The 17195-nt window shown below is 38.1% G+C and overlaps 1 protein-coding gene across 2 annotated transcripts in view; it reads left to right on the top strand.

Moving 5' to 3' along the window:
* Nucleotides 1–3464: 3464 nt before the first annotated feature.
* MAP3K7 (mitogen-activated protein kinase kinase kinase 7) overlaps nt 3465–17195 on the top strand; it is a 72733-nt gene continuing 59002 nt past the window's right edge. For both annotated transcript variants that reach the window (XM_050788085.1, XM_050788084.1), the window contains exon 1: nt 3465–4000. In XM_050788085.1, coding sequence (XP_050644042.1) covers nt 3881–4000 — 120 coding nt within the window. In that variant the 5' untranslated portion in view covers nt 3465–3880. The remainder of the gene's footprint in view (nt 4001–17195) is intronic.

The raw sequence follows: 17195 nt of genomic DNA, 5'->3' as shown, positions 1-17195 counted from the left end.
CAATATTATGCACTGGACATAATTGTATTATACTTTTGTATGACTAGCAGCATAAGTTTGTTTACACCAGCATGACCACAGACACGAGTAATGAACTATAAGTAATGTGTCATGCTATGACATTACTATGGCTATAATGTCACTAGCCAATAGGATTTTTTCAGCTTCATTATAATCATATAGGACCACTGCCACATATGACGTCCGTTGGCCAAAAAATCATTATGCAGCACATGACTGTGTGTGTATCCTCATGCATCCTGTTCCCCATCCCTCAAGGATACACTTACCAAGGGCTTTTGAAAGAGAATGTTTACCTGTTCTTCTGAGATGGCTACCAAGCGATGCTCTCTGTTGTACTTTGTGATATGTCATGTGAAGAATGAAACTGCTAGTACATGCATTCTCAATGGAGGCAATAACACCTCCAAATGGGGCAAAAACTGGGGAGAGAAAAATCTTACCCTTTTTACACATAAAGAACAAATATACATACAATACATAAATAGATATACAGTGTATCTGAGGTATTAAAATTTGAGGAGGGGCATTAAGAAGTCTAAAAAGGCTCCTTAAAAGAGCAATAATGAAAGAAAAAAAGATTGAGAAACACTATTCTAGACTATAGCAAATACCACAAAAGGCAGAAGAGAATAATGGAAACTCAATTATTGATGTTATCATCAAGCCTATGATGGAAATATGGAGCACTTGTCTGACATATATGTGACCCAGAACATTAAAGTGCTGCTACTTTAGTCCCAGTTTCTGCTAAGCCTCCATGAAAATAGGTCCCAGATATTGCTACACCCAAAATGAGCCAAATAGGATCAGAACCTCATTTAGAACAAGTGAAACCCATTTCAAAATGGGTTTTGAAACCCTTGTCCTCTCATCCCCTGGAGAGTATAAAAGGGCCAAAATTGAAGACAGAGTTGGAAGTTAGAGAGTAGTTATTAGGGTGCTGACATGAGGGAGAATGGTAGAGAGTGCTCGAACTCAGAGGGACTTCAAGGAATTTACCTAAATAGTTTTGATATGTATCTGGAAATTTGTAGAGACATATGGACTGGTGACTGAAGCTGACATGAAATTGTGAAGTCAAGTTTCTATCCTTTAATCATGAAAGTTAAAGGAAATGCAAAGTCAAAATTGAAGTGAACTGAGAGAGGTTCAGTTCCCCTCCATCATTCCTCTGCATTTAAACTTTATTACTTAGGATTATTTGGTTGCAAGATAATCCTGCATTTTTTGTCATACAAAAAATGCAGCTGGGACCAGCTTAAATGAAATGGTAATTTACTAGCTCACATAACCAAATCACAGAATGTGAGAGATGGATTGAACCTTGGGAATGACTGAACCCAGAGACATAAACACTGATGAAACTTTCCATCTATTATCAGAAGCTAGGGAAAAGGCGCAGGCAGACAAAAAAGAAAAAAATAATCTCCAAGCAAGTTGGACAAAAATTGATTTTAGACTGGCATCAATATCAGAAGTCCAAATCAGTGGATAAAACACAGAAGTGTTGGGGTAGAAGATATTCAAAATCATGTAATCAATTCACTTCGAAATGCATCTAGCAAAATGGTAGATGGATGTAAATACGGATGAATGGAGAGATGCACATATGTATATTATGATAAAGCAAGTATAGTAAAATGTTAAAGGTAGAATCTTGGTGGTGGGCATATAGGTGTTCACCATAACATTCTTTCAACCTTTCTCTATATTTGACATTTTTGTAACAAAATTTTGGGGAAAAATAATCAAGCAGGAGAACTGCATCATGGCTGTAGTAATTAGCCCTTTGTCAAGATTCCAGTCCTAAACTGAAGGTACAGAAAACATGTCTTATACTCCAGGGAAAGGGAGGACTGACAAAAGCTATTCATTTGTACAGAATATGTAAGTATTTATTGAGTTCCCACCTGGCAGCAAGATCAAGGTGTTAAAGGGAAATCAGATATAGACCTGCAGTTATAGCACAAGGTAAGAAGTGACCATCCTTGTTTGGAAATGCAAGAGGAATGACAGGTGAAAATGACTGTGCCACTGATTAAATCAGCTTATATTGGGTATCAGTGCACCACACATCATTTCACATGCCCTGACTTCTCAGACAACCAACTGGGTGATGGCATCCTTACGTGATATAGGAAAATCACATAGAAATATATTTGTGGTGGGTGACAACTTTTGAATTTGCTGTGGTATCTTGAAGTTTAGTTGTTTATCTAAATAGAGATGTCCAATAGGTCCAGAATTCAGGAAAAATCTTGAGTATTCGGAGATTAGAAGTCATCATTATAAAAATGGTATTAGAAACAGAGACCTTGGGTAAGATCATGCAAACAAAGAGTGTACAGTGGAAAGAAATTATTGCTTCTTTCATTTTTTTATCCACTCATCAAACTGTCATTGCGAGTCACTAGAACTGTGAATAAAAAGTGACAGAACGTTTCCAAGAAGTTTGTAACTTCTTGATGGTCAAATCCAATGATCTAGTTGCAATCCCAAATGTGTTTAACATAATTCTGTACAGCATATACTTGGTTGGCTACTTCTTCATTGGAAAGCTCACCTCTGGTGATGTTCCAATTACTATTTTCCTCACTTCCTCCTTTCAGTCTCTTACTGAAACTTAGAATTTGACATTCGCAGGAATCCATCCTTGGTCTTTAAATCTTCATCTCTAACTCCAATTTTCCACAGTTAGGCTTTATGTCAAACGGACTATATAAAGTTCAACAGTTAGTTTAAAACTAAAACTTGTGCTGGTAGTACAACATGAGCAATACTGACCATCTTGGGGACAGATTGATCTAGTTTGTAAGGACCATAATTGCTTTAAACTCTGAGTGTATTTTCTCATGTCCTGAAAATGGTGATGAAAATATTTGATTTTCAAGGAGACTGTTGATGATTCATTTACCAATCTAAAGCACTAGTGCCCCGCACTCGTAATCCATAACTTGAGATGAACACACCAAAGTGTAAATATCTTATCCACCTAATCTGTGTAAAGTTTGTAACACCAAAATATTAACTTCTGTTTTTGATCACTCAGCCTCCATAGTTATTCATGTTGCATGATCTGATTCGCTCTTTTAGAATTTCTCATAGCGTCAGGGACTAGCTCAAAGTAACAGGAGCAACTGCTTCCTTCCATATCCCACACTGAGGAAAACACATTTTGCAAGCCGTCTTAAAGAAACAGGTCAACTTAGTTGAGGGATGAAACTTAAAAGCAAGCTTCGTCACAAAAAACACAGTTCAACACCACCTCGCCCGTCTGCTGGCAGCTCAAAGGAGAGAAAGAGAGGCCAAGACATACTTCACACAGCAGAGACTAAACGCCAGCTTTTATCTTTCCCGCTGGTCCTTAAGGGACCAACCGTGCTGATTTTCCGTCATGTTCCGCGCCACTTCCGTTCGCGCACTTTAATTACGTCAGGCGTCCTCTCTCGCGGTATCATCCGGTTGCTGAGGCCCTGTAATAAAGGTCTCGCGAAATTTGTTCTAGAGGTCCAAGCTTGCTTCTTAGTTTACTCCACCCCACCCCCAACCTGTCCCTCCTTTTCTTTCCAAGTCACAAAATTATCCCCTTCCCTCCCCCGGAGTTTACGGCCCACCTCCTGTTTCCGATTTCAGCCCGGAACCGGAAGTGTAGTGGGCGGGGCCCAGCGGCGGAAAACGCAGCGGAGCCAGATCCGGACCCGGCTGTGGCCGCTGCCGCTATCCCCGCCACGGATCGCCGGGTAGCAGGACTGCGCGGCTCCAGCCTGAGGGTCGGTCCGGAGGCGGGTGGGCGTGGATCTCACCCGGATTGTCCGGGCGGCACCGCTCCCGGCCCCACCGGGCGCCGCGAGGGATCATGTCTACAGCCTCTGCCGCCTCCTCCTCCTCCTCGTCTTCGGCCGGTGAGATGATCGAAGCCCCTTCTCAGGTCCTCAACTTTGAAGAGATCGACTACAAGGAAATCGAGGTGGAAGAGGTGAGCGAGGCCCTGCATGGAGACGCCGGTACCGGCCCGGCCCGCCCCTGCCTCTGCCTGGTCCCGGCTCTGAAGGTGCCTCCCCGGCCCCTCTAATTCGCGGGACCCTGTGGGGTCCACCCGGGAGACCCAACAGCCTTCACTGACGTGGGAGTGGGGGTTACTCTCTGAGCTCAACTGCTCGGGAGTAGCTGCCTTTTTTCCTGTCTTGAGTACTCTTGCTTTTGGATTTGATATTCCGGTGATAAACAGGAGAATGAACTGGTGAGACGGTGTGGTCCTCCAGTTCTCGTATCTGTAAGTAGTAGTTTCAGCGAAGATCGTAGCCGTTCTGGAGTTTCAGTCCGCTGGACATGAAGTTCTTAATGGCCAATAATTGTATTATGTTCGACTTCTACTTCAGTATCTGGCATGTAGGGGATGCTCAATAAATGCTTGTTAAATTAGTAGATCATCAAGTCTAATAAAGTGTTTCCCTTAGCATCGAATGGTTCTCAGTTTCTCCGATACCGCACAGCAATACTCGTAATGTTTAAACGCTCGGCTTTCAGTTGGGCTAATGTAGGTGAATTTCACCATAAGTAACACAGACTGGTCTACGATCAAAAGATGTTTCAAGTAGCATATTCTGAAGAGATAACGAATGATCGGTGACAATCAGAATATAACATTAGACTGGAAATCGCTATCAGAAAACCCATATCCTTTCTTTATTCTGCAGTAATTTATTTTAGAACAAGCTATTTCAAAGTGACTTTAAAGTGTTGCTTTTCAGATTAACAGAGAGGTAAATTGGGTTCTAATGACTATAAAATTTAGAAAAGTAAAAGCTGCATATATATTTTTTAAAGAGACTTTAGAACTTGTTAAAAACTTTGGCTGAAAATACTATATCTTACCATTTATTTGCCGTTTTTTTAATTTATTAAGCACTTGCGTTATATATCCCGTGAAAAACCTAGTGAAATATTATAGATTGTCAACAAGTTATGTCTACTTTAAAATTCTAAAATTATTTTTAAGTGTCAGCAAGTTCGAAGTAGTGAGATAACGTTCAACAAATAATTTTTTTTTCCTGTGCATGTTTTGGAAGAGTAATGGATTACTGAATTATATACTTTTTATCACATAAAGTAACTTTAGAGATCATTGAGAACATCCTCATTTTACAAGATAATATGGTGGGAAAAGCAAGGTCTTTGGAATTAGAGGAAAGTTCAATGTATCAGATATGCCATTATTAGCTGTGTGATTTGGGGCAAGTTTCCTAACCCCTTTGAATTTTAGTTTTAGAAAGGGCTAATAAATTCTGTTTCATCTTATCTGCATAACAGATCTTAGTAGACATTATATGCAAAACACCTACCACAGGGCCTGACACATATTAGGAAACCTAGTTCCAGAGAGGAAATGTGACCTGCTTTAAGGTCACGTGGCTAAAAGAAGACCTGTATTTTGAAAAGAGGGGGGAATGTTTTTAAGTTTATTTTTTTTACATTGAGGCTATGATAAATTCCTTTTCCAGAAGTGGATAGTTGATCCAACTTTCATGGCTAATATTCTTTTTTAAGAATAAAAATTCCGTGAGTCAGTATACAAGAATTGCAGTTTTTAAATAAGCGTTTACGTCTCCTCTGTGGTGAATTGCTATGCTTGTAGACTACAAATTGTTATATAATAATAACTTGTGCTTTATGGTCTACTAAATGCTTCCACAAACTTACTTCATTTGGTTCTTACAACCTTAGTTTTTGTATGCTACTTTCTAAAGCTTTTTACATTCTTGATTCATGGAAAAACAAATTACTAAGGAGGTAGTTATCATTTTGATGTTCTTCCCCTAAAGCTATTTCACTTCTGGTTAGGTTTCTGTGTTTCCAAGACCCTTCTCTCAATTTAATGTTTCAATCTTTGTGTGTATGTGGGTGTGTGTGTGTTTAGGACATTTCTGGGGAGTAGGATTTTGTTTTTAGACGAAAATTTGTTTTTAATATTAGGCAGTCATTTGGGTTTTTTGTTTGTTTTATTCCCCTTCATTTTTAATACTCAGTTCATTTTTGCATTAAAGATTGTATTTGGATCTTTCTGATATTGAAAGCATTACATAATTTCCATCATGTTCTTCATTTGCATACATTAAACCAGTGTTACACAATCCAGAGTGAACCAAGGACACTTATTAGCTATTTGTCAACTTAGATTACACTTCCAGTTCAGTTGTAAGATAACAGAGGAAGATGACCAGAAACAAAAACTACTTTATGTTGCTTTCAATATTTTATATTGTATGAGAATATTACCTTCTAAATTAAGAAAATCATATTATGTATTTCTCAATATAATTGAATTGCATTATATCAATATAATTAGAAACTGTAAAAAAAAAAATAATTCAACCACAGGCCAAATATGCAATCATTTAGTAGATACATATTTCTAAGACATCAGCTGATCTTGCATTTCTAATATTGTAACTCAATAGTATTAGTTTGGCACATCTTAGATTCAGTTCAGTTCAATCAAATTAGGTAAAGTCTCAGCCTCAGAAATCTGCCTAGGTACTTTTTAAAAGTCATTTAGTGTTTACCATCTAGATCTGGCTGTAAAGAATATTGGAATAAAAGAGGGGATGGGTTGCAAGAAGTGTTACACAGGGTGGTATAGTGGAAAGTGTTCTGGACTGAAAATTAGAAAATGTAGATGCTGTACTGATTCTGCCATAATATATTTTTGTAACTTTGAGGAAGTCACCATGTTTTTCTGGGCCTGTGGTTACTTATGTAAACTGAGGGATTAAACAAGATCATTTAAGGTCTTTTCCAGTTCTAAAATGAAAACACATTCATTTTTTCCAGTATTTAACTGTTTTCTACAGTAACCTTAGAAGTTCTTTACGGACAGTGATCATGGTCTCCTGTAGAATTTAGTTGGTGACCAACTAATCCTGGGTTGACCTGGCAAATGATATACCATTTTACAGATCTTGACAAGCAGTCATAGCGTTTGACTTGCCAGAAGCTGCATGCCTAAGTAAATGGTAAAGCTGGGAATTGAATATGAGATTTCTCACTTGTGAGTCAGTTGCCCTTTCCACTGGATTTACAGTGTCACTCAGTACTTTCTGAAGTACTCTATAAACAAACCTAACATGGGAAAGGGGAAACAAAAAACTGATTTCCTTTTTAGTGTACTTGGTCCTGAGCATTTAATGAGCATTCTCATCTGTGCATAATACTCTGAGGTACTATAAAAGATGAATAGGGCTTGGTGCGATGGCTCCCACCTATAATCCCAGTACTTTGGAGGGCCAATGCGGGCAGATCACTTGAGGCCAGGAGTTCAAGACGACCATGGCCAACACAGAGAAACCCTGTCACTGCTAAAAATACAAAAATTAGCTAGGTATGGTGGCACAAGCCTGTAATCCCAGCTACTTGAGTGGCTGAGGCATGAGAATCATTTGAACCCAGTAGGCAGAGGTTGCAGTGAGCTGAGATCACACCACCGCACCCTAGCCTGCACAACAGAGCGAGACTCTGTGTCAAAAAAAAAAAAATAGATGACAGAAGAATCCTAGGATTACCTCCTTAAAATGTCTGACTTAGTATGATATGAGACTGGAGTAAACACAGAACAGTTAACCATAGACCACAGATTTAAAACTGTGAATATAGTGTAAATTAAACACTTAAGCCATAATTTGAAAATAGAGTTAATAACAGAAGGTTCCATTGAGTAGGGACAAGTTTAAAACTAGGTTTTGAATAAGGTGACCATCATGGGTTGGGAAAGTCACTAAGATGAATTTTCTTTGCAGTTGTTCCTCTGCCTGAAGTGCTGTTCCCCCAGAACTTAAAATGACTGACTCCTCACCAATCAAGTCCCACCTCAAATGTTATTAATACTTCCTTAGAGAAGCATTCCCTGAGCAACCTAGATCTTTGTCATTTCTATTATCTTTCATGGTACTTACCAGTAACTGAAATTGTGTCTCTCCTTCAGCAAAATGTAAGGTGCTTTATTCACTTTTGTAACCCCAATGCCCAGAATCTAGAATCTCTATAAATATTTGTTCAATTAGTACATGAAAGTATCACAGCATAATCATAAGAATTAAATGCCTATCTTGTTCTCTTATATTACATGTGATAAAACGAGCTAAGTTACGTGATTTGGCTAAGGCAACACTTACATTAGAAATGAGATCTGAGTCTTGTTTTAATGTCAACTCTATTATAGTTAGCAGATACTTTTGTTTAGCAGGGATAAAAGATGCTGTAAAGGGCCAGATGCTATGAGTAAGCCACGAATGGTAGGTCTTTACTACAGAGTGCTAAAAAGACCCTATTTACAATAGTTGCTTTTGAAAAGGGAGACCCATAATGCTGACCTCAACTATAGTGTAGGAACAAAGCTACTGTATTGGACACATAAAATTACTGCAGCATTTGTATGTATTCTTCAGCCTTGTTAAGGAGACACACAAAGGTTTTGTTTTAAAAGCTAAAATATACTACCAAGAGGAAATATAGATAGAACTTATACAGTTGCATGTATTTTGTAGGTTTACGTTATAAATATATGGGGAATTGGTATTAGAGAAAAACCTAATTTATAGTGGTCTAAACAAACTGAGTACGTAGATTTGTTAGTCACTATTTAATTATAGATACCTAAAATAAATACATTCTTTGATGTGAAAGTGACCACTGATTTCAGTAGAAATCTGGAATTACTAAAGAGGTAGCTACAGAGATAATTTTTGTATTGTACATGTGTAGCTTAAAAGATAGCATGAGCATATTATTTGAAATAAAAGCCTAGTAAACGGGTGAGATGTATTGTGGCAGGTATTAAAAGACTGCATGAAAAATTCAGAAGAAAGCTTGAATAATCAAAGCTTTACTTTTATGTTATCAAATCCATCTTGTCAGCAGATGGCAGTTCCACTCTACCACAGTTTATTAATAGATATTGAAGTTCTAACATAGTTGGAGGCTCCAAGTCCTAACTAATAAATGTATGATCTATGCTTGTTCTGTCATGTTCTGCATTTGTAGCCAGAACAATGCCAGTATCACCAGGGGTCCATTCAGATAGTTCATAGAACAGAGCCAAATGAAACTGAAGCTATAGTCACTGAACTAAAAATAACATGAATTCGGAACAATTAAAGGAATTATTTAATAATAAGAGCACAAAGGCATACATCCTTTTCCATTTAGTTTAGGTTAGGTGTGTGTTTGCTTGTTTTCTTTAACATGACTTGTCTGAAGGAATGGGGTCATCTTGCATCATCAAGAAACTAATTTTTAAAGGAATTTCTTTAAAAATAACACATACACACAAAACGTGACTTTTGTTTCTGTGCCTTCAATAGTAATTGCATGGAAATATTCTATATACCATCTCATATTCTTCTATATTTTTATTAAAAAATTAAATTTAAATCTACTTAATTGTATGAGACTAAAGTTTTAGACCCAAAACAAAGAGGATTCAACCATAGGGGGAGCAATGCTTATCATAAAGTAATTAATCAAAAACATTGTGATTTACAAAACATTCATAAATTTAGAAGGAAATATTTCCAAATTGACCTCCCTTTTATAACCAAAGTCCTTTTTGCATTCCTCTTGTTTTTCACAAATGAAGGGTCATGAAGAATATCTGGAATATTTATTTGTAGATCAACATTTTAGTTGGATGCGTATGGTAGGGGAGATACTTGTAACTTGATATGTTCTCCTTTTTACACTTTTTACACTTTTTTCTTTGGGGAAAAAACAGTCATTTAAAATAATGTTGGGCTAGGTACGGTGGCTCACACCTGTAATCCCAATACTTTGGGAGGCCAAGGTGGGAGATTGTATGAGACCAGGAGTTTGAGACGAGTCTGGGCAACATAGTGAGACCCTGTCTCTATAAAAAATTTAAAAAAACAGAAAAACCGAATTGTTAATTATAGTGTGTCAAATAAACTATATTATTTAGAAAAGAATACAATTCAGAAAGCATGTTTGATTTGTGAACTTGGACTAGAAATTTAGTAGTAAATAAAAAGTGGCCTTCTTTCAGTGGTTTACAACTTGAATATTAAGTTTTTTCATCGTTTACCTCCATTGCCAGTATGTCTCAAGAGTGGCCATATATCCCAGTTTTTTCTATTGATCTACCATATGTCAAGAAAAACATCAAATTTGCTTTCTGTAGTTTGTAACATTGGCTTATTCCTTATCTAATAATGTACATAATCTCCTTATGTGTTTTTAGGCTTGGCCTTGGTAGTCCAGACATATTATTATTCTACATCTGATCTTCTCCACCATTTTATGTTCTTGATTAATACAACAGGGAAATTTGTTACCAAGATATTTGCATTTGAAACATTTTCTTAGAAGTATATGTGATATATATATTTTTTAATCTATACACGTGTAAGGTTTTCCCCAGTCAGTGGAGTACTGTTTTACATAGCCTGAGAGAGGTGGAATGCAGACAGTAATGAACTTTCTTAACGAGCGTTTCCTGTTGGAGCAGTGGTGTCCACAATTCTTTGTTTGTCTCCTACTGGTAAAACAAAACACTTTCTATTTTGTATACTCAGTTTTCAGTGTGTATGTATAAAATATTTTTAAACAATGGGCGATGAAAGGTTTCATACTATCATTTGATCATGGCTCAAGTTGCAATAAGTACTTTGGAAATAAAACCTTTCTAAAATGTGAGAATTGACTTAATTAAAATGAGATAATATCTGTAAATCTACTTAACTAATGTCAAGTAAACTACAATATACACAAGTGAGGGACGGATAATGGAGTCAGCATTTGACATATTGAACTTAATAAGCCTGTAGGGCCCCCTGAGTCTCAAACCAGTTTTAAATACATCTTGAGCTTGGGCAAAACCTGGATGGGTGAGATTTGAGAGTATGAAGCCATGAGATTAGAGAACAGATTCAGAAAGAAAAGGGACAAGGACAGAACCCTGGAAAGTAGCAGCATCTAAGCGTTGGACAGAGGAAGGAAGAATCAGTGAAGGAGGCTAAAATAAAACTCTTTCTTAAGCAGAGACAGGCAGAGAAGGGATTGTTGACAGCCGTCTTTGGAGACTACCGTAAGCCCTTTATACACAAGCCTTGTATCAACCCAACTTCATTCTTTTTTCTTAAAGGAGATTAGGGCTTTTTAAAACCCCCTTCTAAACAGCTAAAAATCTGATTCGAATATAATCTTTTGAAGAGTTGATTGTTGTTATCATACTTGCTACCTTTGAGTAGATTTTTCTCTGTACCAGGCACTGGACCAAATCCTGTGTGTATCTGGCAGGCCTCTGTTTTGTTGGCACCATGAAACATACCTGAAAGCTGACTCTGATTTACTAATTCCATGATCCTTGAATAGGTAACTTCAGTTCTTGGAGCCTTGGTTTTCTTCTCTCTAAGGTTGGAATAAAAAATCCTATATATTCATGGGTTTATGGTGACAGACTCCATCATGTTTGTAAGAAAGAGCTTTACAAGTTATAATACATTATTAAATATAAGGTTGCATTATTGTTATACAGATAATAAAATTGCATTTCTTTAGAATGTTATTTCTTGAAAGGAATGAGAAGTATATTGGAATGCCCTGCCTTGCTACATAGCACCTTCTGCCACCTCTAATTCCCATTCAGATTTCTCCCTTAGAGAGCTAATATCAGAATGCAAAATATACCAGGAAACAACTTTATCTGTTGTATATATCATCTAATTATTCTATCTTCTACTCTTGTGGATATATGCTTAAAGTCTTTTTTGTTTAAAGCACAAAACTCCTGTCTATGGCCAGGTGCAGTGGTTCACACCTGTGATCTCAGTACTTTGGAAGGCCAACGCAGGCAGATCGCTTCAGCTCAGGAGTTCAAGACCAGCCTGAACAACATGGCAAAACCCCGTCTCCACTAAAAATACAAAAATTAGCCGAGTGTGGTGGCACAAATCTGTAATCCCAGCTACTTTCGAGTGGCTGAGGCAGGAGAGTCACTTCAACCAGAGAGGCAGAGGCTGCAGTGAGCTGAGATCGCGCCACTACACTCTAGCGTGGGTGACAGAGGGAGACCCTGTCTCAAAAAAATAAACAAAACAACAACAACAAAAACTCCTCTCCTTCTGTCTCTATTTCTTACTTGTTTTTAAAAGTTCAGAAATTTAACTATTTTTCTGTAACTACTATTTAATTATGTCATTCCTCTTTTCAACTCAGTAGAGAAAAGCATTTAATCTTGCCACAACAAAGATATTTACAATGTAATACTTATCTCTTTTAAGTATCTTTGTATTCAGAAATTTCAAGATTAATTCGGTTATTTCAGAATTCAGTCTTCCCTCATAAGGATTTTCTTTTTCCCTTTCTCCTACCCAAGATGACTTATGGGTGCTGTGGAAAGCTTCCACAAATAGTATCAACAGCAAGGGAGGGCTCTCTGGTCTGTATGACAGCTTCCACTGAAATATTTGCCTTATTATTTATTGTGAATGGATTAGCCTAATGCAGTGGTTTTCAAACATTGAAACTACCTGGAGGGCTTGGTAAAACATGGATTGCTTGACCCTACCATCAGACTCAGTAATTCTGGGTTGCACCCTGAGAATTTATATTTCTAATAAATTTCCAGGTGATGTTGATGCTTCTGAACCAGAGACCACACTTTTAGAGCCATTGGCATATGCTTTCACTGTCCTTATATCTGCTTTCCTCCTGAAACGTGTTTTTATTTTGGCTTCTCTGACGCTCTCCTAGTTTGCCTGCTACCATATGGACTGTTCCTTCCTATTCCTTGCCCATTCCTTCTCCTCTCTTGTGATCTAAATGTTGAACTGCTTCAGAGCTCAGTTCCTGGACTCCAATATCTCCATATTTATTTTTGGTTACCGCTTCCAACTGATTGCCTAGAAAAACTGACTACATGCTAATGACTCCCAAGTTTGTATCTCTTTGACTTCTCCATAGATCCTCTCACTCACGTTTCTGCCTTCTTACTTGATATCTCCTCTTGGATATCCAGTAGACATCTTAAACTTCATATGACTAAAACCAAACTCTGAGTTATTTTAAAAAAAAAAAAAAAACTGCATCATTCTTATCCCTCAGTAAACTGTTGTCCAGTCTAGGTGTTTTCCTTGATTCATCTCTTCTACACCTGTCCTGCCCCGATGCAGAGCATCAGCAAACCCTATTAATTCCACCTCTAAAACATGTCCCAGGTCTGCCCGGTTTCTGCACTACCATTGACCTTGCCCTCGCAGCTATTGTTGCTTGTTTGGACTGCTATAATGGCTTCCTAATGGGTCTCTATTTATATATACTAGCTTCCCTACAATCCTTTCTTTAAATAAGAGCTATAATAATTTTGTTTAAAGTCATATAACATCCTTACTTCCTTGAATTTTTTCTATTCCTTCACGTTGCACTTAGACTGAAATTCAAACTCCTTTTCATGGTAGGTAGAGCCATTCAGGATCCAACCTCTGCCTGTCCCTCCAGCCTTACCTTACAATCACTCTTCCCTTCCTCCACTATACACCAGCCACACCAAACACTCCAAGTATTTTTCTAGATCATTACTAAAATGTCAGCTTTCTCAGTGAGGCCATGACTGACTACCTTGTCTAAAATTGGAGTAAGGCGGAGTGCATACATGTGTGTATACACACACAATTACACTCCTTTTCTTCTTAGCACACAACTCCCTTCCTTTTTATTTGTCTCTTTCCACAAGAATATAAACAATGAGAACAAGGATTTTGATTTTGTTTGTTCACTCTTGTATCTTCAGTGCCTAGAATAGCACATAGCCCTTAGATGGGGCTCACATATTGAAGTGAATAAGGTAGTGAGGTTTTTCTTTTCCCTTAGGGCAAAGCTTTATATTCATTGTTGGTTTTTTTTTTGTTTCTGGTTTTGGTTTTGGTTTTGGTTTTTTTTGGTGAGACAGAGTCTAGCTCTGTCGCCCAGGCTGGAGTGCGGTGGCATGATCTCGGCTCACTGCAACCTCCGCCTCCCAGGTTCACGCCATTCTCCTGCCTCAGCCTCCCGAGTAGCTGAGATTACAGGCGCCCACCACCATGCCCCACTAATTTTTTATATTTTTAGTAGAGGCAGAGTTTCACCGTGTTAGCCAGGATGGTCTCGATCTCCTGACCTCGTGATCTGCCCGCCTCAGCCTCCCAAAGTGCTGGGATTGGTGCATTGTGTCATCCGAATGTCAGATTAGTAACCTCTTTATATGGCCTTTTCAAACTGCCCGGCCTGGAGCTGCCACTAGTCTCTTGGCCATAGCATCCTATTTTTTGTTGTTGTCGTCGTTCTATGTGGCATTTTTTTAGAGTCTGATTTTTTTCTTACTCATCTTTTGTTTGTATGTCGATTGTCTTTTCTCCTTCTCCCCTCCCTCCACATACACTAGAAAATGCATTCGTGTAGATCAGATCAGAGCCTTTGTCTTATTTCTTTCTGTATTTCTGTTGTCCCAAACAGTAGCTGAATGTAGTAGGCACTAAAGAAATATTGGTTTAAGGAGTAAACAAATGAAGTTCATCATTCTTTCAACATCAAGCCTCACTTGCATCAGAAGGCAGAAGACCTAACCCATTTCTCCCTGCTTGCTGACCAGGCCTTCCCCTTGGCTTTCATTAATCCTCTGAAACCCAGCTGTGTTCGTCATTAAGTATTTGAGCTAGCTACCATCCCACAGACCTCTCATGTAGGTCTCAACACTCTGCCCTACCACAGCCACCTTCCTGCGGTCAGAAGACTCCTTAATTCTCAGTTACCTTGCTTTTTGCTTCACAAGAGTTTTTCTATATCCCTTACATGTTCTACTGGGGCTGAGGGAACCCGAGGTAGGGCCTCCCTCGGTCTGTCTTCCTTGCCACAATCCTTACTCCTTTGAAGCTTCTGGTGTTTGCAGAGCATATTCTGTGAGGATGCCTGCTCTTGGGGATCTAAGTGAGAAGAGAGGGGTATGAGTCTTTTTTCTCTTGAATCCCTACCCTAACCTTATCCTGAAAAGGGGGAGGGAGGAGTTTATTAGCCTTCATCATGGACCCTTGCCTTTGGCTCTCTTCAGCTGGTAAGTGTTTAAAAGTTTTTAAGTACTATTATTTAGTCTTAAATTTCTTCTCTACCGCACTTTCATTCCTTGAAGGCAGGGGTCCATTCTTTATATATATTTTTTCTTCTTATCCCCAGAGTATCTACCTTTATGCTATTTTTTAAAATGGGAAGTCATTTTTGATACACAGAAACTTAATTCTTTAAGTATTAACTGTGCTTATAATCTCACTCCTTTGAATTCACAGCAGTTATTATTTCTATCATATATTTCAGGTCAGTACAACCTTGGACATCTTCACCTTTCTTTGTTATAATTTTAGACCCTGTCATTTCACTGTACATGTGAAATATCTTATGGCTCTAATAAGAATGGAGGCTTCTTGATCCCCTGGGTTCATCTTACAGGGATGGGCCTGTTTTGTATTTCAGGGTGTTCTAGAAAATTGCTTTCTTGAGCAAAAAGGAGAAAGTTTATCGTGTCCTCATTTGGCCACATTTTGTTCCCATGGCTTTAAGTCGAAAGCCTAGAATCAGCTCTACTCTCATCACTAGGTGGCACTTGTGAATTACAAATAGTCAAATGAATTTTTATGACAAACGTGTGATTCACAAATATAGATAATGTTTGGAATCCCTGCATGGACATTCTTCAAAATAGAGAAAATGAAAGAAGGGGATTCCTAGTAAGTACTAGTTGCTGTGATGTATTTATAAATACATGGTTGAAGAATAAATTACTTGATAATCATTTTGTATTTAATAGTAATATCAATAGATATAGTCTGGTCTCCATGCCTGTGTTCTTAGACTAATGTTGCCACGAAGTTGAAATTTTTTAGGACCTGCTTGCTATTCATCTTAGTTTATTGCGAAAGAAATGAGTACTACAGGTCAGGCGCAATGGCTCACTCCTGTAATCCCAACATTTTGAGAGGCTGAGGCAGGGGGATTACTTGACTCCAGGGATTCGGGACCAGCCTGGGCAACATAGTGGGATCCCATCTCTACCCAAAAGAAAAAAAAAAGAAAGAAAAGAAATGAGTACTGTAGCTCTTTACACTGATTCATACCCAATTCCAAGCACTTACTGTTCTTCGTAGTATTTGAGGAAATACCTGGTTTTAACTTACAAATCCTGTAGACATTCACCAGGGAAAACGTCAGCACTTCTGTTTTACTGTTGAGAAAACAGAAACTCAAACTTGTCCACCATTAAGAGCTAATTGGTGGACAGAGCCCTGCATTCAAACTCAAGTCTATTGGATTTCAGAGCCTGGGTGTGCTCTTTCATTTATTCTAATGGTACCAGGTAGCCAGTACCCTCTATTCACAATAAAGTAACTGAATGGCAAGTACAAATGTTTGATGAGAGTTGTGAAGGAGAACAAGAACCTAAACCACAGAACACTGAGTGCCCAGGGCTAGGACGAGTAAAATGGAAAGTCATCAAAACAAAGATTAGCTACCAGAGATGTTGGCCTACTTTGCAATTTTGCCTATAGGCAGCTCCATTTCCTTTAAGCCACTGATGAACAGAAGCTGAATATAGAGTATGTTCATTATTACGTGCTCTAGGCTTCAAATCCTGGCTTCTCTGAATATTTTCTGACCATCCAATCTTGGGCAAGTTACCACCATGTGACTCCATTTGCCTCCCTTTTAAATGGAAGAGGATTAAATATATTAATGCATGAAAAGCACATAGAATAGTACCTGGTACATAGTAAATATTCAATAAATGTTAACCATTTGAGTGGATTTAGACATTGAACAATATGGTAAATGTTCATTCTGCCTTATGTGATTCATGAAGTGGAATTTAAGCTATGGCTAGAGTGGCCATACACATCCCAGTTTACAACTAGTATCCTAATATTATTATTATTAATGCCCCCTTTTTAATCTCCAAAGTGCCCTCAGTTAGATAATAACTCATTAGATCAACCTAGCTATAGTCAGCTTTGTTATAGAAGAGTTTTGTGCCAGGAATTTGTTCATGTAAGTCTAAAGTGAAAGTTCCTCCAAGGGAAGATACTAACTTCTGCTTCCCGACATGAGGCTTTATATATGTTACAAATTAGGATTGGTAACAT

Source organism: Macaca thibetana, chromosome 4 (genome assembly GCF_024542745.1).
Source record: "Macaca thibetana thibetana isolate TM-01 chromosome 4, ASM2454274v1, whole genome shotgun sequence".
Classification (NCBI taxonomy): domain Eukaryota; kingdom Metazoa; phylum Chordata; class Mammalia; order Primates; family Cercopithecidae; genus Macaca; species Macaca thibetana.
The sequence above is the reverse complement of the archived record's forward strand: the minus strand, read 5'-3'. Positions and strand labels throughout refer to the sequence as shown.